Source organism: Cotesia typhae, unplaced genomic scaffold (assembly GCF_013202065.1).
Source record: "Cotesia typhae breed Kobodo isofemale line unplaced genomic scaffold, CoteBio_Ctyphae scaffold_13, whole genome shotgun sequence".
Classification (NCBI taxonomy): Eukaryota; Metazoa; Arthropoda; class Insecta; order Hymenoptera; family Braconidae; genus Cotesia; species Cotesia typhae.
The window spans coordinates 9,344,243-9,371,414 of record NW_027423774.1 but is presented as its reverse complement, the minus strand read 5'-3'; the positions used below and the strand labels follow the sequence as shown (position 1 = coordinate 9,371,414).

The following is a 27,172-nucleotide window of genomic DNA, read 5'->3' as shown; positions in this document are numbered from 1 at the left end:
ATGTTACTCGTACCATGATCCCCGTACGAAAACGAATCGAAATTTATTAAAATGGATTATAAAAAAAAGTTTTGAAATTCGCGTGAACGATTGATAATGTTTTTGCCTGTTAGTCACATTTTTTATTCAATCAGAAAACTGGAATTTTCCGGTACAGAGAAATATGTATAGAAGAAGCTGAAAAATAAGCAAGTACTTTTCAGATATGACTGTAACTTTTGTACTATTTGATGTTGCTCTTGAAATTTTAGTACGTCATTTTTAAGAGTATATATTATCAAAATATACAAAAAATAGATTTTTTAGCTTAATTTTATGAAAGTTTATAATTTTTAAAGTTTGGGACGTGTTTAATTTCGGTCCTATTTTGAAAAATTTTTGAAAAATATTTAAAAAAATCGAGTTTTTATCAGATCTTTATGCTCAAATATCTTAAGAAGTTATTCGTACCGCTATATTTCTGACTGGACGTTCGACCGTGAGTGTATGCATGAAAGTACTTGTAAAAATGAAACCTTGTTGGACAAAAAAAAATTTGTTAATTTTTATCAACGATGCTTAAAAAACTGCATCTAATGCCGTCAAGAACATGAATATTAAACGACGCGTTCAGAAGATATCGCAGTTTAAAAATTCCAAAAAAGTTTTCTGGCTATTAGAGTTGCAACATCAAAATACTGCCATGATGCTCTAGTTCAGTTGATGAATTTTTGCAGTGGAATTTGAAATTTTATGAACAAAGTAAATCATTATGAGATAAACAAAGTAAACTTGTATTATAACAGAATAATAAACTTTAAAAATTCTAAATTATGGTTAAAAGAATTTATATATCAAAATAACAATGTTTTACAAAACTTTGATTGTTACAACGATGACATATATAATTAAAAATTGTTTATTATATTAAATTTTATCTTATATGATTCAATAGAATTGCACTTGAGTACAGAATACTGGGAACATACTACCTAAAGATTTAAAAAAATAATTAATATTTTAATCAATCCTAGTGTAAATAGCAGCATTTAGTACTATCTCTTTCCCAGGTTGAACAGGTTGTATATTGGAAGCAGTATCATCGTGTAATCTCCAGTTATCGTTATATCTTCTACAGTATGCTACAAAATGCCCATTGTCAATTTCAATAATTCCTCGCAACCTATAAATAAAAATATAAATTATATCTTTCGTGTACAATTATTTTAATGTTAAATGACGTTGATGTAAATGAATAATTGATACTTACATGTAATTTTTGTTATTCAATTGTATAACTGATGGAAAAGTTATTAATTTACATTTTAAAGGATTCTTTTGATACATTCTAATATCTAATTCAATGCAAATGCATTTATTAAATAAAAGAGAACGGTCAATCATATTCAGCTTACACTTTGTGCATCGTATTTTACTGTCAAATGAGTAAATTGATTGTTGTAGTTGACCGAATCTGTTTTCCCATATCATTTTATAGTTCACTTTAACCATTGGCAGAGGAATTCGATATACTTCACATAATTTGCAAGTGCAACTAATACACGCGCTTGGAGGAAAACATTTTTGCCAAATTTCAGTGACGCTTGACCACATGTTCAACTGTCTGACATATAAAGGAGATATATTACTTTTGTCTTCAATTCTTTCTTTAAATAGTGTAGCTAATAGGGTGGTTTTTTTTTATTTATTACATCAGTCGGTCCTATATTACAAAACTGACTGATAAATTTCAATATTGGATTTGCATTCATATCCATATATAATAAAAATTTTTTTATTATATCATCTTTTTATTAGATCATCTTTTCCAGCTGTTGTTAATATATGTGTTATTGAGTCAAAAGCGCAAGTGTTACTTAGGAAAATAGAAATTCCATCTACTGCAAAAGGTTTATATCCATTTTTAAGAAGTGGTTTTGTTTTATTTTTTTTTATTTTGTCACACGAATTTTATTCTTGTGTGCGTCCCTCTCTGCACCTAGTGGTGGCAACAGATCCACACTCGGTGTGTCTCTAGAGTTTGACTATCTTGTATTATTTTGACTAATTTATTTATTGTATTTGACTCTTTATCACATATATTTCAGAATTTACATATTATTGTTATTAGTTCTTAAGTATTAATTTGACTTTTTTTTTTTTTTTTTTTTTTTTTTTTTTAATTGGTTATTATTTCGAGTCGGTTTTAACTGCTGTGGTCATATCGCCGACTTTAACTGTTATAATATAAGATTATATGAGAATTATGTAGAATAGTATATAATTTTTTTTACTTCAGTGGGTATTTTGTGATTACTCATAGAACTTTCTGATTACTTATATATAGAATTTGTGATTACTTAAATAGAACATTCGTTCTTTTTATCTAAGAGTCTGTTACTTCAATGATTGATAACTTTTTAATCTAAAGTATTTTGCGAATGGAATAACAGAAACTGTATTAACTTATAAAAAAATCAAATTTCACAAAAATCAATAGTTTGTTCAGTTTAGAAATTGTTATCCAGGCTCCGCAGCAATATATAGTCTTATATACTAAATAAATAATTCCATCAAAATTATATTTCTTAATTTTGATTCTACCTCCGATGTTTTCTTAATTTTGAAATTATTGAAAATTCTAAAGCAACGAAGCACTTAGGTAAAAAAGATCATATATAATTATATATACTTATACATAATTATATATCAAAAAAGTCCTATATAATTATATATAATTGAATAGAATTAGATATAATTATATGGAATTATTTGTATAGAAAAAAAATTAGAAAAATTAGAAGACGATAATATATATATATATATATATATATATATATATATATATATATATATATATATATATATATATATATACAGGGTGATTCAGAATTACTGTCCGACCAAGAAAATTTGGATAGAAGAGGCGATTTTAAGCACAATTGCAAGAATAAAATTTTTCGAAATTCTCAATATTTTGGGAGTTATTGAGGATTGAAATAGACCAATCAGAGAGCTCGTTACAGATTTAAAGAAAGAAAAAAAGTACAATAAAATTTACCAAGCCAACTTCATAACGAATGATATTATTGACTTATTTATTTTAAAAATAATATAAGATGTTATTTCTTTTGTTTCGAATAAATAAAAACTTTAATATTTTTATTAGAGAAAATAAAATTATTTCGCGCATTTCCTCGGGCTTACTCGAGTAATACAATTATGGTCTTAAAATTAGTATTGCTAGTTCTCCTGCCTATTGTCATGCAAGTTGTCTTGATGATTGTCCTACGGAGTGTTATGTAGAAAATCTTACTAAGTGTTACTTGTGGAATTTCTGAAATGGAAACTTAATTTTTGGAGTGAATAGCAATTTTCAACCGAGACGCAGCTTCAACTTTTTTTTGGGCTAAAGATACAGTGAAATGATCTTAATACTTTTTTGTAGAGAATAATTTTTCCTATAATTCCTACCTATTCATTTGTAACAGGGTAAATTACCCTAAATCGATAAGTCGCCAGAGATCGATAATCAGTCGACTCAGCACTGGCGCGCCCCGATCTTCGGGGTCTTCCGTTTAGTAATTAAGAGGAGGGGTGGAATGGGTAAGTGCTCGGGAGTCGGAGAGTGACAAAATCAGAAGAGGTTTGATAGTCAGCCGCACCGGTCACTACTCAACGAAACAGCAGGTAATTATTTTTTTCGCGCGTGAATTTTCGGAACGCTGCGATGATTTTTTTTAAGATTGTCTTTCCAATCTTTTAGACAAAATTTCTAACATTGGTTCTGTTACAGGAAAAACGGTACTTAGAGTGAGGACAATTCCCCGGAGTGAAAAAGAATTTAACAACCGGTACCTGGAGGACTCACCATGGTAGACAGACATCGTGGATGTAGTAAGACAATTACCCAGGTACATTATTTCATTCCGTGGCTGGAAGATAGACCGCGGTTTGTACTCGGTCTATCATTCCTCTTCCTTTCTTTTTTTTATTCAATAAATAGATCGTAGAACATTTGCTAGTTTTTGGATTGAGTGATTTTCATGGGGGTTTATACCCGGGGATCGCTCGATCGACCTTGCGGGGGAAATTTTTAATATCTAAAAGTTTTCAATCAATTAACTAACATCTAAGAAAATTCATTAAATTAATTTTTCAATAATTAACTGAGTAAAATTGATTGATTTTTGTCATTGAGAAAAATAGACAAATTTTTATTCGTGGAATTTTGGTCAAGCGTCAGTTTTTGTGTCGCATAAATTCCAATACCCAAGGTCAACCAAAGACTTGACTAGCGAATGTTCTAGCAATTGAAATTGACTATTTCGACTCGTGTCGAATTTTTATAATTGATAATTGATGTGCAAAAAACAGAACAAAGTTAAAATTAATTTGTTATTTAATATTTCCGTGTCATACATTTAATTTTTTATTATAGTCGCTCTAAAAGTTCAATTTTTGAGCGCTGTTTGGCGCCCGCAAAGGGACTCTTTTCTAAAGACTCTACCATACCGTCTTTTTTTCACGGCCTAGGCCGTGAAGTTTTACCCCCTCTTTTTTTTTTACGAACTGTTTAAGTACACCCAGACGAAATTAAGGGAGATTGTAAAAAAAAAGTCACACTCTAGTGTACCGACCAATGATTGTGAGTAAACTTTAAACAGTTAGTACTGAGTGGCGCTGGTTGTTGTCTCTGCTGGCAGTTTATTATAAAGTGGACTTAATGTTAATAAAATAACAACCACACCATAAATAAATAATAATAAAAATTAGGAAAACGGTTGACCCTAAAGGCCATCTCTGCAACTTTCCGCTAATTCCGTTAATACAGGGCCGTTTTTTTTGAGCTCTTCGAGCTCAAAATGATACTTTTCCTGTGCTTTTGCGCTCTTTAAGATTAAAAGTCTGATAGAAGTTTCATAGAACACTATTTGTTGGATTTTTAAACCGCAATAACTTTCGAATGAATGAACCGATTTTTACGCGGTTGGCGGCATTCTACGCAGTTTTTTTAAGCCTCATAAAGAATTTCTAAGTTTTAATTGATCAAACTAGAAATTTCGGAGTAACTCTGAAAAAACACTTTTTTCGGTTTTTTTTCGTTCACGATGTCTCTCGAACGGATAAAGCGATTTTGACCGGATCAGCAACGATCGACGTGGTTTTTCAAGGTTGAGAGCTGATTAGTTTTTAAAATCGATCGGTTAAGCCGTTTAAAAGTTACTCTAAAAAAACCATTTCTGAGAAAATTTTTTTCCTTATTTTTTTGGCGAAGCCCTATCGAATGGCACCAACCGCGATGAAATCGGTTCAACCGTTCAAAAGTTATGAGGTTTACATACTCACACACACACACACACACACACACACACACACACACACACACACACACACACACACACACACACACACACACACACACACACACACACACACACACACACACACACACACACACACACTGAAAACTCGATTTTCGAAAAACGGGGTAAAACCAATAATTTCCCGATTTTTGAAAATTTTCAATTTTCTTAGCGGGAAGTTAAAAAAATAATCAATATAAAATAAAGTTTTTTTGCCCTTGTGAAACTTCATAAAATTTAGATGTCATTGTTTGCCTTGTATCCCACAAAAGTTAAACTTATGAAGCGATAATAACAAAAAATATTGTATGTCATTCGGCCGTTTAGTGGCGATTTTGACAACGACGCTTTTTCGATATTCGCTTTAATGTTTGTGACGCGATCGTTCAAAAACGAGCTCGGCTACGCCTCGGACGTTAAAATTACGCCCGTTTCGAACCTTCCTGCCACAAACCTTAATCTCATATCGAAATTTTGTCGCTGTCAGAAAACCGCCACTTCACGGCCTTATGACATAAATATCTATTTTAATCCTCGAAATCACAGTACTATGTATCTGCATGACTTAATTTTACTTTAAAGTTGCAAAAAACGAAAAAAAATTTTTTTTGAAATTCATAAATTAATGTTTTTGGAAAAAAAAAATACCCTTTTAAAGATCAGTACAAGGTATTATACAAAAAATGTTGAGCCAAAATTTTCACTTCGATCGTCATTTTTAACGATCATCATAAATTAACAAATTTTTTATTTTTCAAAATATTTTGTTTTCAATAGCCCTCAGTGTCCCCTTTCAAATAATTAAAAGGCTTTTTCTGTATCTACAATAGCGTTTGAGATATTACAAAAACAAAGTTGAAAAACTGGAGAAATTGCTAAATTTTGAATTTGAATACACCCGGGTAAAAAAGATTATATACAGGGTTATTCAGAATGACCTTCACAGCGGTAAACTGTAGATAGAGGAGACGATTCTAAAAATAAAGAATGCTATGACGTACATCAAGCGCTTAGCGAAGTCCTGAGCGAGACCGAGCAAGTAAAATCAGAGATTTTTCAATAATTATTTTATGTATTGTCTATATCTATATTTTTGTCTGTTTGGAATTGCTTCACGGAAAAAAGTAAACTGTAAAATTCACTCGGATTCCGATTACTTTTTACAGTTTCAAACTGTACAGAGGACATCGGGGTGGTAAAAATGTAAATATTACAAATCTAAATGTAGAAAGTATAAAATCCACAATTTATAATATAATATCCAAAATAAGTGATTAGTAGCGGTCACTATAGTAAATAACGACTCTTTCATCTTTAAAAATTACAGTTTCAACCAGTAAAAATTGCCATTTCAATGTGTAGTCTATACTATCGTACCGAGTAAATTGTGACTATAACTATAGTAAATAACAACAGTGGTTTTATAAATTTTACAGTTTCAAACAGTAAAAATCGCCATTTTAATATGTATTTTATAATATCACGCCAAGTAATTTTTAAAAATAATAATAGTAAATAACAACCCTGACTATTTAAATTTTATAGTTTTAAATATTTTTTTCGGATATAATTTATTAAATTTGCTATCGGGATTAACAAAAAAATTAACAATAAAAAAACTATAAATAAAAATTTTTTTTTTATTTTGTCTTTTTTTTTTTTTTTTGTTTAATTAATATTTTTTTTTTTTACATTTTTTATTTTCGGAGTTTTTTAAAGGAGCTGGAGGAGGGGGCAAGATTTCAATCACATTTGCATTCATTCATTGTGAAGAAGTTTTACGCTTGCCTTAAAAATAAATTCAGAAAAATATTGCCCTAACCGAGATTCAAATAGTAACCTTAACGCACGCGAGACTATCACCTAACCGCAACGCTATAAGAACGTTGGAGGAACATTTTTGTCAGGAGTTTTATTAACCACGTATTTCTGGCTATTAGGGATGGGCGATATACATCGATGTTTCGAGTATCGATGTTTTTTTGGGAAAACATCGATGTTTTTTGTCGATGTTTTTTCTCTGTCGATACATCGATGGCCGATGGTATAATCTAAATTATCGACATCGTTGAGTAGTTTGTCGGGTAAAAGTATATAGTATATATATATTTTTTTTGTGTCCAATTACAATCTTAGTGTTAGCGATTGTGAATTCGATTAGGCGGCAAACTGATAGTGACATTTTTAGTGTGTCTACTTATTATTTATCTTGACATAATATTTATTAATTAATTCAATTGCTTTTCATAAACATGGCTGCAAATAATTTTAATTTTAACATTGTTGAAGTACCTCGTAAGTAGCATTTTTTACTATATAAATTTTATTACTAAGTCTAATCTAACTTATTTTGTTTACTTTGATTAATATAATTTAATAAATAATATTTTGTGTTTTTCATTTATTTAGACAATAGTGGAGCAAGACGATACAATCTCTATTTCCAAATTGACCAGGAACCACTCTATTTAATTCAAAATCTGGATTTTTATACTTATTTAGAGATCAAAAGTAGGTATAACCTAAAATAACGAAACTAATTAACAATATTGAAGAAACAATTAATATAAACGCTTCTATCTGTAGGTCATAATGTTGCGGCGTATGATTTCATTTCAAATTTAGTTGCTACAGGACAATATCCAGTCCAAAATCCTACCTGGAAAATCGTATACCGAAGTTTGGACGGAATTGATTTTATTCCACTAAATTAAAATTTTTATTAGATTCGACGTTTAAATAATTTATAAAAAATTATAAATAAATAATAAAAATTTTATTTCTATATCCATCAATTAATAGTTTTGTTTCTTTATAAAATAAATTCATCATTCCTTTATTTAAATTTTACCGTGGGTTTTTAGTTATTCCTTCACGTTTGTAGTGACGCTGCTGTTCACTTCAGATACATCAACCAATAGGACCACTTCAAACGAAAATTTCAAACTTAACGTTTTTTTCATAGACGCTTATAACAAGAGCGTAAATTAATTTATTTAAGTCACCAAATCAGTAAAGTTTAACTTATAATAATAAATATTTCTTTTGAATAAATTGTATTGAGCTAACATTTTTTTAAGATGGATGATCACAATTACAGTGACACTGACACTGGCACTGGTCAAGGTATGTATTCTGGTATAACCTAAAATTTGTTGTGTTTATTTATGTCATGATTTTTACATTAATTTCATTATTATTTCTATGTTATATATGTTATTTTAGTAGAAGAAGATTTAAGACTTTTCCAAATATGGTTTAAAATTAATGACCAGCAAAGCGAACCGTATGTGTTCTCTAATTTAAAAACATCTCAATACGTAAAATTAAAATGTTAGTTCTACATATATAGTAATCATGGCTAATAATAATCACTTTATTTTGATACTTTTTGTATGTACAGATGATGATTAGTATGCTTATGAGTTTCTAATGAAATCATTTGATAATGATAGATTATCGAAAGTCAATTCTTTTAAAAATGTGTGGAAGTCGATTGACGGTGTTGATTAGTAAGTGAATTCCAATACTTTCAATATTTTTCTATAATTTTATGTCTATTTGTGTTATCATTATTTTTCCTATTCTTTTCTGAAGTACTCTCCTCAACCTCAAGTGTCCTACACTAAATTCTGTGACGAAAGAGGATAATCCAATTGAAACAGCGCGATTTTCTGCCAATCCAAGACATCCTGCCCATTCAACACAATCACTGAACTTTAAACCCACTAATTTACCCAGTAATCCTATAGGAATGAATGGATCCACGCAAGCTTCCCAAACTGCAGCTCCTGATAAGAGTGGTAAATATTTTAATCTGTTTGAATGAGTGTTAATCTATCATTAAGTACCCCGGGTAAAAAAAAAACAATCTATAATAGACTCATGAAAGATCTACCACAGATCTTTCGCTATTAGATCTGCAAGAGATCTACTAGAAGTCTACCTGGGGAGACAAATTTTCTAAAAAACAGTATAGTCCATTAAAGACTTCTAGAAAATCTTTGGAAGATCCGCGAGCGAAATATCTGTGGTAGATCTTCAAAAGACCTCTGAGCGAAAGATTTGTGATAGATCTTTTTAAAAGTCTGGTGTAGAATTTTTAATACATTCTTTGGCAAGACTGCTGAAGGTTTATTTTTTTGTGCTTCATAATCTTCTTTATTTATATTTCTTCTGTGTGTGTGTTTGTCACTGAAATTCTTCCAAAACGGCTGGACCGATTTTAATGAAATTTTTGTGCGTCCTCCGGTGGATTCCAGAATGGTTTAGATTCACAATTCAGTCCACGGGAAAATGTTTTTGGAATTCAGTCCATGGGAAAATATATAATATATATAAATATATGAAAAATTGATGTGGGTACTCAAATGAATGGTCTCAATGAGTTTAATGTTGAGATAAGCTTATATCTTTAAAAATATCATTAGTTGACAGGATACAATGTCATGGCTTAATTATTGACGTTTTTAAAGATATAAGCTCATCCCGATAGTACATTCATCGAGACCTTTTATTTGAGTACCCGCTTGCATTTTTCATATATTTTATACATTTCATAAATAATATATATATATATATATATATATATATATATATATATATATATATATATATATATATATATATATATATATTTATTAAAGGTAGATTTATTAATGAAGCCAAATTCCCCGATCTAATTTTTAGACTATTTTATTTTATTAAAATTTTTTTAAAAAATTCTGAGTAGAGAAAATCGCTCTCAAAAATTTTACTGTCTTGAATCGAGTAAAATAATTTTTGAACCAAGTGACATGAATTTCTGTCACTAAACATTACTTGGTTAGAGAATTTGTAAGTATAATTCAAATTAATAATATAATTTCACAGAATAATATGCGTAATTCAAGAACATTTTTCTCAAATAATTGTTTTTACCAGTGCTCATTAACTTTTGCGGTGACTTTCATCACTACATCGAGAATGTAGTGAACGGCTTCTTGATCGTTCACGTGACCAATGATGACGATCAATGGAACGACGGATGTGAGAAGATTTTTGGAGTGATGATCAGGCTGTCGATAATTGAGAGAATGATCTTGTGATTGATAGTGCGAACGCGTAGAAGAATCATACGCAGACTGACTGGGAGCATGCGATGACGATTCAGGAACATAAGATGATTTTGGTGTCTGCGATTGGTGATGAGATGTTGAACTTGATGACTTTTTTGAATCGACTAGATTTTGTAAAGGTTTTGCAGAAACGTTATTACTTCGCCTGATTGACGTAAACATTTGTGTAACGGCTCGCTCGAATTTCTCAAAATTCAGTCTTGGTTTTGAATTTAATTTAACATATTCTGAAAAATTAAATTTTTTAATCCAAAAGCTTTCATAAATATGCCTGAAGAAATCCAGCACTTGCTATTATCTTTCAGAGTTTTATTATTATTTCCCAACTCTCTTACGTTGTTTAACGTATAAGAATTCATGATTCAAATTTTGTAAAAACCCAAATTGACCCAGAAAGATACTAGTACGCATTAAATTTTTTTTATCAATTATAAAGCAAAAAATCCACGAAAGGAAAAATTTTTTGGTAAAGTGGATCCGGTGGTCTAGCAGCTTAAAGTTTAAGCTATTTTAAAAATTTTATTTTTAAATAAAGGGAATGATCAATCTTTTCAAATTTTTTACACTTATTCTATTACTTATCAACTACACAAAAATGAAAATCAAAACAAAAAAATTTTTTTTTGTAATTAGAAAAATGGCGCTGAAGTCCTCTAAAAAAAAATGGACCTGACTGGTAGATATAGATTGATCTCTCCCTCTGATCTGAAATTTAAAAATATGACTGATTTTTAATTAGTAGAAGTATTATTATCGTCGATATTAGAATGAAAAAAAAAAATATTTGACAAAATGGCGCGTAGTTTAAAATGAAAATCTATAATTCGCTTTCAAAAAATATTTTTAACTACGCGCCATTTTGCCAATTTTTTTTTTCATTTTTTAATTCTAGTATCGACGATAACTATACCTATGCTAATGAAAAATCAGTGATATTTTTGAAATTTATATGAGAGAGAGAGATGAACCTACCTTCACCAGTCAGGTCCATCTTTTTTAAGAGGGGGACTTCAGCGCTATTTTTCTAATTAAAAAAAATTTTTTTTCTGTTTTTATTTCCAGTTTTGTGTAATTGATAAGTAATAGAATAATTGTAAAAAAATTTGAAAGCATTTTTCATTACCTTCAATTAGAAATCAAAGTTTTTTAAAAATCACGGAAAGAAAATTATGTGAACTATTCCTATAGCATTATAGGAATGGTTCCCATAATGCTATAGGAACAATTCCTATACTATTATAGGAACTATTCCTATATCAATATGGGAACGAATCCCATAATATTATGGGAACTATTGTAATAATATTGTGGGAAGGGTTCCTATAATGCTTTAAGAATCATTCCTATACTGTTATAGAAATGGTTTCTATAATTTATGGGAACCATTCCTATAATAGTATAGCAATGGTGCCCATAATATATAGGTCTAAATCCTACACGGAAAAAAAAAATTGGGGCTGCCACATGATACATCTCTGTGGAAGATACATGAGTTTCCCATTACTATATCATTATAGGAATATTTCCCATAATGTTATGGCAATGGTTTCTATGATTGTATAGGAATCATTCCTATAAGTATAGGAACCATTCCTATACCATTATAGGAACCATTCCCATCGTTATGGGAACCATTTCTATCGTTATGGGAAATATTCCTATAATTATGGGAATAGTTTTCATAATTCATGGGAACAGTTTCTATAGTTGCCTGAGAACTGTACCTATAAAATTATAGAAATAGTTCCCATATTTTTCTTTCCGTGTAGCTTGAATTTGAGGCCGCTAGACCACCGAGTCCCCTTAATGGAAAAAACTTTTGTTTGCTCCAAAACAAAGAGTCGAGGTAAAATCAAGTTAATTTTTTGTTTTGTATGCAAAAAAAAAACTATATGAACATATTTATATACCGTAAACAGTTTGGCTAACGTCTAAGGGTAATGGCTGCCACCCATTTCCACCAGTTCGGCTCATAGTAGATAATCGGTCTTCTCCAATTATCGATTTGAAGAGTCGTCGTGCCATTTCAGCAGGCTCATGACGAAACTTCACTTTGATATAATGTAAATCCACTTCATTGATGTAAATATCTGAGTTTTCAATTAACTCCTTCTAATAAAGAAATAAATAATTAGAAAATTTTATAAAAAATAAATACATTAGATAATAAGAAATAGTCAAAATAGTGTGAAGAATAGAAAAATGATTCAAACTAACTTTTTTAGCTGAAGGAATATTCCATGCATATTTTGGTTTCTCTTCCCGAGTGGTATTTTGGCCAAGAGAACCACTGTGATTTTGGTTCGAAGGCTTCTTACAGTATTGAGTGGTTTTCACTTCATCACGTAATGAAATCGGTGAATGGAATACTTTTGGTGATTGAATAGGTTGGAAGTGAGGAGATTTTTCAGAACTCGGACAACATGAAACATTTGAACGCGAACGTGCTACTTCCCTGGATTTTTGAGGAAATTTGTGGTGATTCGAGCCAGAAAACTTGTCGGAATACTCAGAACTAGAGGACTTAAGACGTTTCTGATTGTCAGTGTTCCGGGATTCAGTTTTTGAAAATGCATTAGAAGAGCAAACAGGAGTAGAATGTTTTACGTCAGAATGTTGACTTGAATTATAATTCAAGCTGATAATTATCAGCTGAGAGGTTTGTGGTGTCACGACTATGTAGATGGTGTGATTTTTTAGCTGATTCAGAATCAAGTGGAAATAGAGCCCTGGGCTGGGAAAACTGAGATGACTTCGGGTTGGCTGCTTGCGTAGTATGGGGTTGGCTGGATTTTTGGCGCAAAAAAGTTAGTAATTCTTCACACAATTGAATTCCTCTGGCAAAATCTTAGAGTCAAAGAATATTTCTGTTTTAGGATTCAGCAGATAAAGTTATTATTTTTTTTATTTTAAAAATTTTGAATGGCTAATAAAATTAATTTTAATATCTACACGGAACGAAAAATATGTGAAATATACCATTATGGGAACTATTCCTATATCATTATAGGAACTAATTCTATAATAGTATAGGAACGGTTCCTATAATAGTATAAGAATGATTCCTATACCATTATGGAAAACATTCCTATAATATTATGGGAATGGTTCTCATAATGCTATAGGAATCATTCCTATACTATTATAGGAATGGTTTCCATAATTTATGGGAACCATTCCTAGAATATTATAGGAATAGTTCCCATAATGACATGGGACTACACTGCATTTATTTATTTATTTATTTCATCAAATTGATATTTATATTAAATAAAAATCATTTCTAATATTAATTAGAATAAAAAAAAATGAATTTTAATTTTCAGTTCATGTCCACCACCACATTATCATTATTATTAGCGATCTTGCAGTTATTATGTGACTGTCGTAACTTATAAACTATAAATAAATAAAATTTTACCTCGTGGAATAATGAATTTTTTGTAATTGCACCGTACTTTTTTAACTATTGTCGTTTTTAATTAAAGATATAAGCTCATCCCGACCTTACACCCGACGTTTCATATATATATTTATTTAAATTATATTTATTCTATATATCATATAACATCATATAATATCATATAGAATCCTATAATATTATAATAGTAATAATAATAATAATAATAATAATAATAATAATAATATTATACAATATAATATAATATTATTATTATATTATAGTTATATTATTATTATTATTATTATTATTTGTTATTAATTGCTCAGGGGGGTTTTCCCCGGAGTCCGACTCTCCGAGGGCCCAGCCTGAGCGCCATCCATTACTGCTGCACCACTCCACACAACAAGGCGGTTAGTGAGTGCAGCAGGCCAAATTCATTTGCCTAAGTAGACGCAGGGATCCCAAAATGACAGCCTTTTGCATCCGCACTGCTAGAGACACGGCTGCTGAACTGCAAGCCGGTATCTTCGCAAGTGAAGACACAAAAGACTGTTTCATCCCTCCAAGGATGCCGACAACCAAAACGACGAGCTTGACACGGTAACCTGGGTAGAGTTTGCCAATTTCAAACAGGAGATCCTGATATATCTGGTGTTTGTGCTCTTCTTTGGCCGAGATATTGTATTCGGCTGGGGCCGAAAACTCAATGACATAAATGTCACGAGTAGCCTTGTCAAAGAGCACAATATCAGGTTTGTTGTGGTCAATCCGCCGGGTTGTTGCGAATGGTATGTTCCAATAAATTTTGGAACTGTCATTCTCAACAACCTGCGGAATATCTCCTGGCAGATAAGGCAGCACTGGTGTCTCATCGATAGCGCAGCTATATCTGAGATGATAATAGAGTACTCGCAGGGCAGCATTGTGACGCTGTATGTAGGCACCTCTTGCCAGCACAGGACATGCCGACAAAAGGTGCATCAGCGTCTCCGGATGTTGTTTACACGTCCGACAGGACGTGTCCGGAAGCTGCGCCTGGAGCACCTTGCTACGGTATTCGAGAGTGTTGATAACACCATCTTGGCAGGCAAATATAAATCCTTCGGTCTCGGACATCAGGCCAGCTGACTTCAAGAAGGAGAATGTCAGCTGGGTGGACAAGCCATGGTCACGGACGTGTTTGAAATACACGCTGTGCATGGACTTGTCCATGTGTTCACCGAGGAGTTTTTTTCCTCGGCTATCCTGACGACGCTCTTGAACTCCTTTTTCGGGAGTTCAATGAGAGCGTTTATTTCTCCGAGACCTAAGGTATTTGCCGCGTAGATTGCTGCCTTATACAAGAACGACCCCTTCCGCGCATTTTCATGACTATGAACAAATTGCATCAGGAAGTCGTCCTCGTCTGCTGTGAAATTGGCAACCTCGTATGTTAAACCCAGAACCAAACGATCGTGAAGCCGCTCCAAACTCTGCAATCCTCTCCCTCCGATGTTCCGGGAGAGGTACATCCTGGCGACTGATGAGTTAGGGTGCATGCTCTGATTCATATTGATGACTTTACGGGTTTTGATGTCGAGATCTTTCAACTCATTTCGAGGCCATTTCAGGATCCCAAAAGAGTAAAGTAGGACCGGGACAGCGAGCATGTTAGTAGCTGAGACTTTGTTCTTGCCGGAAAGTTCTGATGACCAGATCTTCCGGAGTCTCCTAACATACTCACTGCGAAGAGTTGTTCGGACTTTAGAGACGGCATGGATTTGCCGCTCTTCAATCCCTAGATATCTGTACAACTCTCCGGCGTCTAATTCTCTTAAGACGCTCCCATCCACTAATTCGACATCTCCACCCGTATCAGAGCACTTACCCTTCGCCAGGTATACGACCGCACACTTGTCCAACCCAAAAGACATTCCGACATCTCGTGTGTACTCTGCTACGATGTTGATGGCCGTTTGTAGATGATCTTTGTTGGCACTGTATATCTTTAGATCATCCATAAACAGTTGGTGAGTGATCGAGTATACTCGATCACTCGGTAGCCCCGCAGAGTACCCACGAGTTTGTCGGAGGGCAACAGATATTGGCAGCAGTGAGATGCAACACAACAGAGGGCTCAGAGAATCTCCCTGAAAGACGCCTCTCTTGTACTGAACAGTTCCGGTTACGTGCAATGCATTTCCACTTCCTATGTGAAAACGCGTTCGCCAGAGCTGCATCGTACGTTGTATGCATCCCACTGTTTGGCGATTGATTCCGAGGCATTTGAGCAGATAGAGAATCAACTCATGTGAAGTTGAGTCAAATGCCTTACGGTAGTCAATCCAGGCCATAGACAGGTTGCGTTGGTAGTAGATTGCGTCTTGAATGACGCATCTATCTACCAACAAGTTGATCTTGCAACCTGACACGCCCTGTTTACTGCCACGTTGTTCGTATATCTGTTGCCACACAGGCTCTATCTCCTGCAAGATACGGTTATTTAAGATTTTTGTAAAAATCTTGTAAACCGCATTCAAGCAAGTGATAGGCCTGTAGTTCTTTGAGTCGGACAAGTCACCCTTTTTAGGGATGAGTACGGTTCGCCCTTCTACCAGCCAGTCTGGAATTGGTTCGTCGCCCTGAATGTATGATGTAAAAATCCGGGCCAGATGAGCATGTGTAGAAGAAAATTTCTTCCACCAGAAGATGTTTATGCCATCTGGACCCGGGGCAGCCCAGTTCTTGCTGCCATTCAGGGCTTTACGAACCTCTTCCACACTGACTGCAGGGCTCTCTTCGGCGATATCCTGCCGTCGGTGTTCTCGACAGAATGCCTCGAAGTCGTGCAGAGCTGGAGTATCCGGGTTGACGTTTGGTTGATCTCCGTACAATTCACTCCAAAAGGCTTCCACTCGCTCAGATGATGGATAATTCTCGGGAACAGCGGTCTTAGGTGACAGAAAGCGTGAAGGGTTGGATCGAAACAAAGAGTTGTCGATCAACCGCTTCAGCCTTTTCTCTAGTGACTTTTGGAAGCCACCAGAGCCCGCAACCTGTTAAGAGACTCTTCTTTGATGACAAGAAGAGTACTCTTGTTCAGTGTGTGATGTCGCCTTCGAAGTTCTGCCGCCAGGCGACGAACTTTTGGCGTGTACGGTCTTTGAGTACTAACATACTCTATCACACACTGAATGCGGGAGACTTGTTTCCGAGAAATGTCAATTTTGTGTCCAAGTTGAGCGATGCGCAGCTTCAACTTCGCCTCGAAAGAGAGAGAATGTCTTCTCTCTATCGGCAGAAGCGAAGCCGCGGCACCGTAGACAACTTGGTTGACAGTGAGCAGAGTGGAGTCCTCTTGAAGCTGTGTGGGGAGATCTTCGTTCACCGTGTCGAGCTGTTGTTTTGAGTGAGTCATCTTTTTGGAGATGCTCACTTGTCGACCTGTAAAGAGGTTGTCGTTGTCCTCGGAGAAACGGTGCCGTTCTTGGTGTAGCGGTGCTGGAAATGAAGGCCGATTAGACTGCCTTCTATTTGGCAGCAGCGATCGTCGATTATGCCGAAGGTATGAGGCGTAATTACGCAGGTGTTTGGGCGTAAAATGTCTGTGCTCCGGATGCATGCCACACCAAAGTGTGTGCATCCGGGCCATATACCCTGATACCTCCGGCTCGCTGTTCTGCCAGCACACCAAGAGATCGGCGCGAAGCTCCTCCGTCCACTTAAACTTAATCCTATAAGCGCCGGGGTCGTCATAAGTCATCGGGTCCGGTGTGCTCCTCCCACCTGATGACTGGTCCTCATCCGAAGAGGACCGGTTGTGGGGAGCACTTCTGAGATTATACTGTTTTGGAACTCAGATATTACGGTGCAACGGGTAGTTGGCCCGTTGCTCCGGTTACGTTGTTAGCCTACAGACCAGATGTTGCGGTCTGCGTTTCCCGCGGTGCGCCACTAGGAGGCCACGTAACAAGCACCGCTTATTATTATTATTATTATTATTATTATTATTATTATTATTATTATTATTATTATTATTATTATTTTGTTATTAAATGCTCAGGGGGGTTATCCCCGGAGTCCGATTCTCCGAGGGCCCAGCCTGAGCTCCATCCGTTACTGCTGGACCCCTCCGCACAACAAGGCGGTTAGTGATCACAGCAGGCCAAAGTCATTTCCCTTAAGAGACGGAGAGAACCAAGTAAAACAGCCTTCTGCATCCTAACTGCCAAGAACTCAGCTTTTGATGAGCAAGCTGGAACTTTGGCAAGTGAGGATACAAAAGACTGTTTCATCCCTCCTAGGACGCCAACAATCAGGACGACAAGCTTGACACGGTAACCTGGGTAAAGTTTGCCAATTTCAAACAGGAGATCCTGATATATTTGTCTTTTGTGCTCTTCTTTGGCTGAGATGTTGTATTCAGCCGGGGCCGAGAACTCAATGACATAAATGTCACGAGTGGCCTTGTCGAAGAGCACAATATCAGGTTTGTTGTGATCTATCCGCCGGGTTGTTGCAAATGGCATGTTCCAATAAATTTTGCAACTGTCATTCTCAACAACCTGGGGAATATCTCCTGGCAGATAAGGCAGCACTGGTGTCACGACAATACCGTAGCAATGACGAAGATAGTAGTACAGTACTCTCAGGGCAGCATTGTGACGCTGGATATATGCACCTCTCGCCAGCACTGGACATGCCGACAAAAGGTGCATAAGCGTCTCCGGATGTTGTCTACACCTCCTACAGGACGTGTCCGGAAGCTGCACCTGGAGCACCTTGCTACGGTACTCAAGAGTGTTAATGACACCATCTTGGCAGGCAAGTATGAACCCTTCAGTCTCGGACATCAGGCCCGCTGACTTTAAGAAGGAAAACGTCAGCTGGATGGACAAGCCATGATCACGCACGTGTTTAAAGAACACGCTGTGCATGGACTTGTCCATCAGTTCGCCAAGGAGTAGTTTTTCCTCGGCGTTCCTGATGACGCTCTTAAATTCCTCCTTTCGGAGTTCCATAAGAGCGTTTATTCTCCAAGACCAAGGGTTCTTGCCGCATATATTGCTGCCTTATACAAGAATGACCCCTTATGCGCATTTTCATGTTTATGTACAATTTGCATAAGAAAGTCATCCTCGTCTGCAGTGAAATTGACAACTTCGTGAGTTAAACCCAGGACCAAACGGTCGTGAAGCCGCTCCAAACTCTGCAAACCTCTCCCACCGATGGACCGGGAGAGGTATAATCTGGCGACTGATGAATTGGGGTGCATGCTCCGATTCATATTAATGATCTTACGGGTTTTGATGTCGAGATCTCGTAAATCCTTTCGGGTCCATTTCAGGACACCGAAAGAGTATAGTAAGACTGGGACAGCGAGCATGTTAGTAGCTGAGACTTTGTTTTTGCCGGAAAGTTCGGAGGACCAAATTTTCCGGAGTCTCCTAACATACTCGCTCTGGAGAGTTGTTCGGACTTCAGAGACCGCATGCATGCGGTGCTCTTCCATTCCTAGATATCTATACAACTCCCCGGCGTCTAATTGGCTTAAGACGCTCCCATCCACTAATTCGACATCATCACCAGTATCAGAGCACTTACCCCTCGCCAGATGTACGACCGCACACTTGTCCAACCCAAAAGACATTCCAACATCTCGTGTGTACTCTGCTACGATGTTGAGGGCCGCTTGTAGATGATCTTTATCAGCGCTATACAGCTTCAGATCATCCATGTAAAGCAGATGGGTAATCGAATAGTTTCGATCACCCGGAGGCCCCACAGAGTACCCATGAGTTTTACGGAGAGCAACAGATATAGGCAGCAGTGAAATGCAAAACAGCAGAGGGCTCAAGGAATCGCCTTGGAAGACCCCTCGTTTGTACTCTACAACTCCGGTTACGTGCAATGCGTTTCCACTTCCAATGTGAAATCGCGTTCGCCAGAGCTGCATTGTACGCCGAATACATTCCACTATTTCGGGATTGACTCCCAGGCATTTGAGTAGATATAAAATTAACTCATGTGGAGTTGAGTCAAATGCCTTGCGATAGTCAATCCAAGCCATTGACAGGTTGCGTTGATAGTAGATCGCATCTTGTAAGACGCATCGATCCACTATCAGGTTCTCCTTGCAACCTGACAGGCCTCTTTTACTGCCACTTATTATTATTATTATTATTATTATTATTATTATTATTATTATTATTATTATTATTATTTTGTTATTAAATGCTCAGGGGGGTTATCCCCGGAGTCCGATTCTCCGAGGGCCCAGCCTGAGCTCCATCCGTTACTGCTGGACCCTCCGCACAACAAGGCGGTTAGTGATCACAGCAGGCCAAAGTCATTTCCCTTAAGAGACGGAGAGAACCAAGTAAAACAGCCTTCTGCATCCTAACTGCCAAGAACTCAGCTTTTGATGAGCAAGCTGGAACTTTGGCAAGTGAGGATACAAAAGACTGTTTCATCCCTCCTAGGACGCCAACAATCAGGACGACAAGCTTGACACGGTAACCTGGGTAAAGTTTGCCAATTTCAAACAGGAGATCCTGATATATTTGTCTTTTGTGCTCTTCTTTGGCTGAGATGTTGTATTCAGCCGGGGCCGAGAACTCAATGACATAAATGTCACGAGTGGCCTTGTCGAAGAGCACAATATCAGGTTTGTTGTGATCTATCCGCCGGGTTGTTGCAAATGGCATGTTCCAATAAATTTTGCAACTGTCATTCTCAACAACCTGTGGAATATCTCCTGGCAAATAAGGCAGCACTGGTGTCACGACAATACCGTAGCAATGACGAAGATAGTAGTACAGTACTCTCAGGGCAGCATTGTGACGCTGGATATATGCACCTCTCGCCAGCACTGGACATGCCGACAAAAGGTGCATAAGCGTCTCCGGATGTTGTCTACACCTCCTACAGGACGTGTCCGGAAGCTGCACCTGGAGCACCTTGCTACGGTACTCAAGAGTGTTAATGACACCATCTTGGCAGGCAAGTATGAACCCTTCAGTCTCGGACATCAGGCCCGCTGACTTTAAGAAGGAAAACGTCAGCTGGATGGACAAGCCATGATCACGCACGTGTTTAAAGAACACGCTGTGCATGGACTTGTCCATCAGTTCGCCAAGGAGTAGTTTTTCCTCGGCGTTCCTGATGATGCTCTTAAATTCCTCCTTTCGGAGTTCCATAAGAGCGTTTATTTCTCCAAGACCAAGGGTTCTTGCCGCATATATTGCTGCCTTATACAAGAATGACCCCTTATGCGCATTTTCATGTTTATGTACAATTTGCATAAGAAAGTCATCCTCGTCTGCAGTGAAATTGACAACTTCGTGAGTTAAACCCAGGACCAAACGGTCGTGAAGCCGCTCCAAACTCTGCAAACCTCTCCCACCGATGGACCGGGAGAGGTATAATCTGGCGACTGATGAATTGGGGTGCATGCTCCGATTCATATTAATGATCTTACGGGTTTTGATGTCGAGATCTCGTAAATCCTTTCGGGTCCATTTCAGGACACCGAAAGAGTATAGTAAGACTGGGACAGCGAGCATGTTAGTAGCTGAGACTTTGTTTTTGCCGGAAAGTTCGGAGGACCAAATTTTCCGGAGTCTCCTAACATACTCGCTCTGGAGAGTTGTTCGGACTTCAGAGACCGCATGCATGCGGTGCTCTTCCATTCCTAGATATCTATACAACTCCCCGGCGTCTAATTGGCTTAAGACGCTCCCATCCACTAATTCGACATCATCACCAGTATCAGAGCACTTACCCCTCGCCAGATGTACGACCGCACACTTGTCCAACCCAAAAGACATTCCGACATCTCGTGTGTACTCTGCTACGATGTTGAGGGCCGCTTGTAGATGATCTTTATCAGCGCTATACAACTTCAGATCATCCATGTAAAGCAGATGGGTAATCGAATAGTTTCGATCACCCGGAGGCCCCACAGAGTACCCATGAGTTTTACGGAGAACAACAGATATAGGCAGCAGTGAAATGCAAAACAGCAGAGGGCTCAAGGAATCGCCTTGAAGACCCCTCGTTTGTACTCTACAACTCCGGTTACGTGCAATGCGTTTCCACTTCCAATGTGAAATCGCGTTCGCCAGAGCTGCATTGTACGCCGAATACATTCCACTATTTCGGGATTGACTCCCAGGCATTTGAGTAGATATAAAATCAACTCATGTGGAGTTGAGTCAAATGCCTTGCGATAGTCAATCCAAGCCATTGACAGGTTGCGTTGATAGTAGATCGCATCTTGTAAGACGCATCGATCCACTATCAGGTTCTCCTTGCAACCTGACAGGCCTCTTTACTGCCACGTTGTTCATATATCTGTTGCCATACAGGCTCTATCTGCTGCAAGATACGGTTATTTAAAATTTTTGTAAAAATTTTATAAACCGCATTCAAGCAGGTGATAGGCCTGAAATTCTTAGGGTCAGACAAGTCACCTTTTTTAGGTATCAGTACGGTTCGCCCTTCTACAAGCCAGTCCGGAATCGGATCGTCAGCTCTAATGTATGATGTAAATATGCGGGCCAGATGGAGGTGGGTAGAAGTAAACTTCTTCCACCAAAAGACATTAATGCCGTCTGGTCCCGGGGCAGCCCAATTTTTGCTGCCATTTAGAGCTGAACGAACTTCATCCACACTGACTGCAGGGCTCTCTTCATCAGCATTCTGTCGACGGTGTTCCCGACAGAATACTTTGAAGTCGTGCAGAGCTGGAGTGTTGGCGTTCACGTTTGGTTGATCTCCATACAACTCAGTCCAAAAAGCTTCCACCCGCTCAGGTGTTGGATAATTCCCGGTAACATCGGTCTTTGGTGTCAGAAACCGTGAAGGGCTGGATCGAAACAACGAGTTGTCGACCAACCGCTTCAGCCTTTTCTCTAATGACTTTTTAGCAGCCACTAGAGCCCGCAATTTATTAAGAGACTCTTCCTTGATGACATGAAGAGTACTCTTGTTCAGTGTGTGATGACGCCACCGAAGTTCAGCAGCAATGCGCCGAATTCGGGGCGTGTATGTTGTTTGAGTTGTGTCGTACTCAATCACACACTGAATGCGGGAGACCTGTTTCCAGGACATGTCAATTTTCAAGCCAAGTTGTGAGATGCGCTGTTTCAACCTTGCCTCGATCGAGAGACATTGTCTCTCTCTCGGAAAAGCCGAAACTGCTGCACCATACACAACCTGGCTCACAGTGCGCAGGGTGGAATCCTCCAGGATGTTTGCACGGAGATCTTCGTTTACCGCGTCAAGCTGTTGTTGGGAGTAAGTTATCTTTTTAGATATACTTACTTGCCGTCCTACAAAGGGATTGTTGTTGTCCAAGGAGGAACGGCGTCGCTCTTGGTGTAGTTGCGCCGGAAAGGAAAGTCTATTAGACTGCCTTCTGTCTGGCACAAGCGATCTTCTATTTCGCCGAAGATGAGCGGCATAATTACGCAGGTGTTTGGGCGTAAAATGCGCTAGCTCCGGATGCATATCACTCCAAAGAGTGTGCATCCGGGCCATATAGCCGCTCACCCCCGGCTCGCTACGTTGGTAGCACACCAAGAGATCGACTCTCAGTTCCTCCGTCCACTTAAAGTAAGTCCTTAAGGCGCCAGGGTCGTCATCATTCATCGGGTCCGGCGTGCTCCTCCCACCTGATGAATGGTCCTCATCCGAAAAGGACCGGTTGTGGGGAGCACTTCTGAGTTGGTATCTTGTGGTAACTCAGTTATTTCCATGCAGTGGGTAGTTGGCCCACTGCACGGGCTACGTCGTTCGCCTACAGACCTGATGTTATGGTCTGCGTTTCCCGCGATGCGCCGCTTGGAGGCCACGTAGCAAGCATCGCTTATTATTATTATTATTATTATTATTATTATTATTATTATTATTATTATTATTATTATTATTATTATTATTAATACATGTATAAATAAAAAAATTAAGTAACAAATTGGACGTCTATCAGAAGTCTTGTGAAGAGACAGTACCAGCTAATATTTAAGCTATGTTTTCAAATCTTTGGTTGCAATTTTCATTAGATCATTACCTATACTCATTAGTGATAACCATTTTTATTATTTCTTTAATTCATAATAATTTTTAATCCGGACTGAATCATTTTAATTGATTACAGATTATAGAAATTCATCGATTATTATATCGCGTTACAGATGCCATAAGGGCGTATAAAAATCTTACGCCCTTATGGCTCCCGGGACCCACCTCGGATGCCATAAGGGCGTATAATAAAAATTCTCTTATTTTTTCTAAGTCCAAGGAAATTTTTAGTTAGGAGAAAATTTTTTTTTGCATTTTTCCACGTTTCATACAAAAGTGCGTCGGTTTCCAAAAAAAAATTTTTTTTATACGCCCTTATGGCATCCGAGGTGGGTCCCGGGAGCCATAAGGGCGTATGAATTTTTTTTGCAGTTCTGCACATTTCGGACGAAACTACGTTGATTCCCGAAAAAAAAATTTTTATACGCCCTTCTGGCTTTTCACCGGGACCTTTTGCTGGTATACGCCCTTATGGCATCTGGAAAGTGATATTATTGAAAATTATTCGACATAGTTAAAATTTTAAATCATTATTAATCATTCTATATTTTGCTAATTTCTCACTATTTGAAATGATTAATGATGATTACTTGTGAAATTTTCAAAATGATTTACATGATTTAGTATGTTTAAGAATAATTAAAAAATTAATCATTTTGTATAATCAGGAATATTAATATAAATTTAAATAAAATTAGTTTTTGTGTTATTTTTACGATATTTTTCAAGTTAACTTATTAGACTGCCATTTAATAACAAATTTAACATAACTTGCCAGTTGAGCGAGCAAAACAACTATCTTCTTATAAATATAGAACTATAGTATATTTATATTAATATTTATATTATTTTTTAGAACACTGAATCACCTACTATTACTACAACTGCTGCTACTACTTCTAGTACTACTTCTACTACTACTACAACTGAATTTACTTCTTCTGTGACCGATTCATCGAACGAGCAGGTTAAATCATCTACGTACCAAGATTCATCAAATGTAAGTATAATGAATCTATGTTTATTTATGAATAAATAGTTAAAAAAAAAAACTATTATTCTTGAAGAAAAGTTTTAAATAAAAATATTTAATAATGTTACTTTATCTAATCATAATTAAATAGGGTGAAGCGTCTTCCGATCAATCACATATCATCGACGTTCCTACTGTCATCAATGAAGATTTTGACTATATATTGTCAAAATTAGATATTAATTTTTCCTCTTCACGGAACAAAGAAGAACTCGAAAATAAAATAACTCGCATTAAAAAATTGGTGCAACTTTATGATTCAAATAGTGATGAGTTAAAAATTCAATCAGAAGATAACTGCACTTCTGCTTCACTATCCACGATTGGGTCATTATCAATCCACTTAAGTAGGGCTCGAGGACGTGCTAAAGGTAAAAAAAATCGCTTCCTCGGTCAACCTACTAATGAACTGAATGATAATCCTAATTCTTTTGAGCTTTTATCAGAGCCTCAAAAAAAAATATTTACATTAAAATTGATTTTATCTGATGAAGATAAAGTTCTAAGAATTATAAAATATAAAATTAAAATAAGTATAGAGAATCTAAAACATTTAAGCTTGAAAAGTATTCCCGATGCTCTGGCTAGCGACAGTATTGAAATTAAAATTATTAAAGAATATTTTGAGCGCGATGCATTTGTTTACTTGGATGAATTAATCATTAGCAAAAAAAGAAGTGATTATTGGACATGCAAAATTTGTAAAATGGAATTGAGTACTAGTGATAGCGTTGAATGCGATAAGTGCTTATTTTGGAGCCATTTTTCATGCGTTGGCTTAGTTCAAGAGCCAGAAAGTTATTGGTCTTGTCCGAAAGGTTGTTAATTTATATTATAGTACTCAACTTTACCGTAACGGATGTATAACTTCAGTGTCATTATATACAATACCTTACTTTTATTAATTAAAGTTATTTCAATATAAAAAAAAAAAGTTTTTATTAAAGATTCTATTGTGTAATTATATAGTTAGATCATTTACAGAGTTCAAATATCTGTATGTGTAATTAAATGTAGCTTTAAGTTTAATTATATTAAAAAAAATTAGATTATAAAGATTTGATGGGTTGCTGTAAGAAGAAAAAATTATTTCATTGATAATTATTAATAAAATTAATTGGAAAAAATATATATTAAAGTTTAAATATTTCGCTCAGTTGAAAATCAACCGCGCACATGCGTAAGTAATCTTTTTTAGCGAGGGAGCACGGGTGCGGTCATAATCCGGTCATTTGGTAATTTACCCGTGCGCATGCGCAAAAGCGTGGTAAAATGACCATTTCCCGTGCCCCCGTGCCCACCCGTGCCCGCACGGAATCGGACCAATTCTCACACTCCCCATGCGTCAAGTGTACATGACATCTTTATGTAATGATTGTTTTAACATCTCGTGAAAACTTTGTATTTGATTTTCAATTTAAATCATACAATTAATGATGTATAATTAATTATTATACTCTCATCTTGATAATTGAAGCTACGTTTTCATTTTTATCAGCTGCTTGAATTGGAGTTTACAATATTTTTTAAATTTATAATATAAATATTTGTGTTCAGTCATATGTAGTAAACAATTAAAGTTGTAATGCTTAATTATTTTCTCACTATGGTTACATCTAACATCTATTTGCATTATTTTTTTATAATATTTTTTTATAAAATTAATACTTTAAATAACTCTTTCTTGTTTGTATGCCTCTTTAATTTAAACAAGATATACTTAATTTTGTACAATAAATAATGTGTAATATCTAATGCATAATATTATTTTGATTAACGTAAAATCAAGCTTACAATTACAATTAATTTTTAACCGACTCAATTGGTTTACGAAATTTTTATCTTTTCTGAAAGAAACTTGAAATGAATTATTTTGTTGAAACCCTTAAAGAGAGTTTTAGCAGTAAATTTTTGTTCTAATCGATCTTATTTTCTTTGCACAGTTAAGGCTGTAGTTAATTTTTTTGACTATATTACTTAATTCAGATACTCTTAACAGAAAACACAAATTTATTTCAAAAGAATGTGTGATACTTGTCATTGAAATTAATTATACGAATTGAAAATTCATGGCATAATTTAATTAGACAAAAAAAATATTAAAAACATATTTCTTGTAACAGATTTGAAATTTGAATTTGTTGACATTGCTAAAGCTAGTCTGCTGAGAAGAAAATAATAAAATAATGACGGCTGATGGACTGATCTGCGT

General features: G+C 36.0%; 1 protein-coding gene across 2 annotated transcripts; it reads left to right on the top strand.

Annotated features, from left to right (window-relative positions):
• Positions 1–2,882: 2,882 nt before the first annotated feature.
• Positions 2,883–26,649, top strand: LOC141534920 (uncharacterized). Of its 2 annotated transcripts, XM_074254566.1 has the most exons (4): positions 7,000–7,856; positions 7,932–9,148; positions 24,784–24,927; positions 25,052–26,649. In XM_074254566.1, exons 2-4 carry the CDS (start codon positions 9,104–9,106, stop codon positions 25,784–25,786), a joined length of 924 nt encoding a protein of 307 aa, XP_074110667.1. In that variant the 5' UTR covers positions 7,000–7,856; positions 7,932–9,103; the 3' UTR covers positions 25,787–26,649. The 2 variants fall into 2 exon arrangements, with proteins under 2 accessions (XP_074110668.1, XP_074110667.1); XM_074254567.1 differs by lacking the exons at positions 7,000–7,856; positions 7,932–9,148 and adding an exon at positions 2,883–3,893.
• Positions 26,650–27,172: the final 523 nt, after the last annotated feature.

Coding starts and splice junctions, on each gene's coding strand:
- LOC141534920 (XM_074254566.1), top strand. CDS start 9,104: ATGGATCCACGCAAGCTTCCCAAACTGCAGCTCCTGATAAGAGTG. Junction 9,149..24,783: donor TGCAGCTCCTGATAAGAGTG/GTAAATATTTTA, acceptor ATTATTTTTTAG/AACACTGAATCACCTACTAT. Junction 24,928..25,051: donor CGTACCAAGATTCATCAAAT/GTAAGTATAATG, acceptor ATAATTAAATAG/GGTGAAGCGTCTTCCGATCA.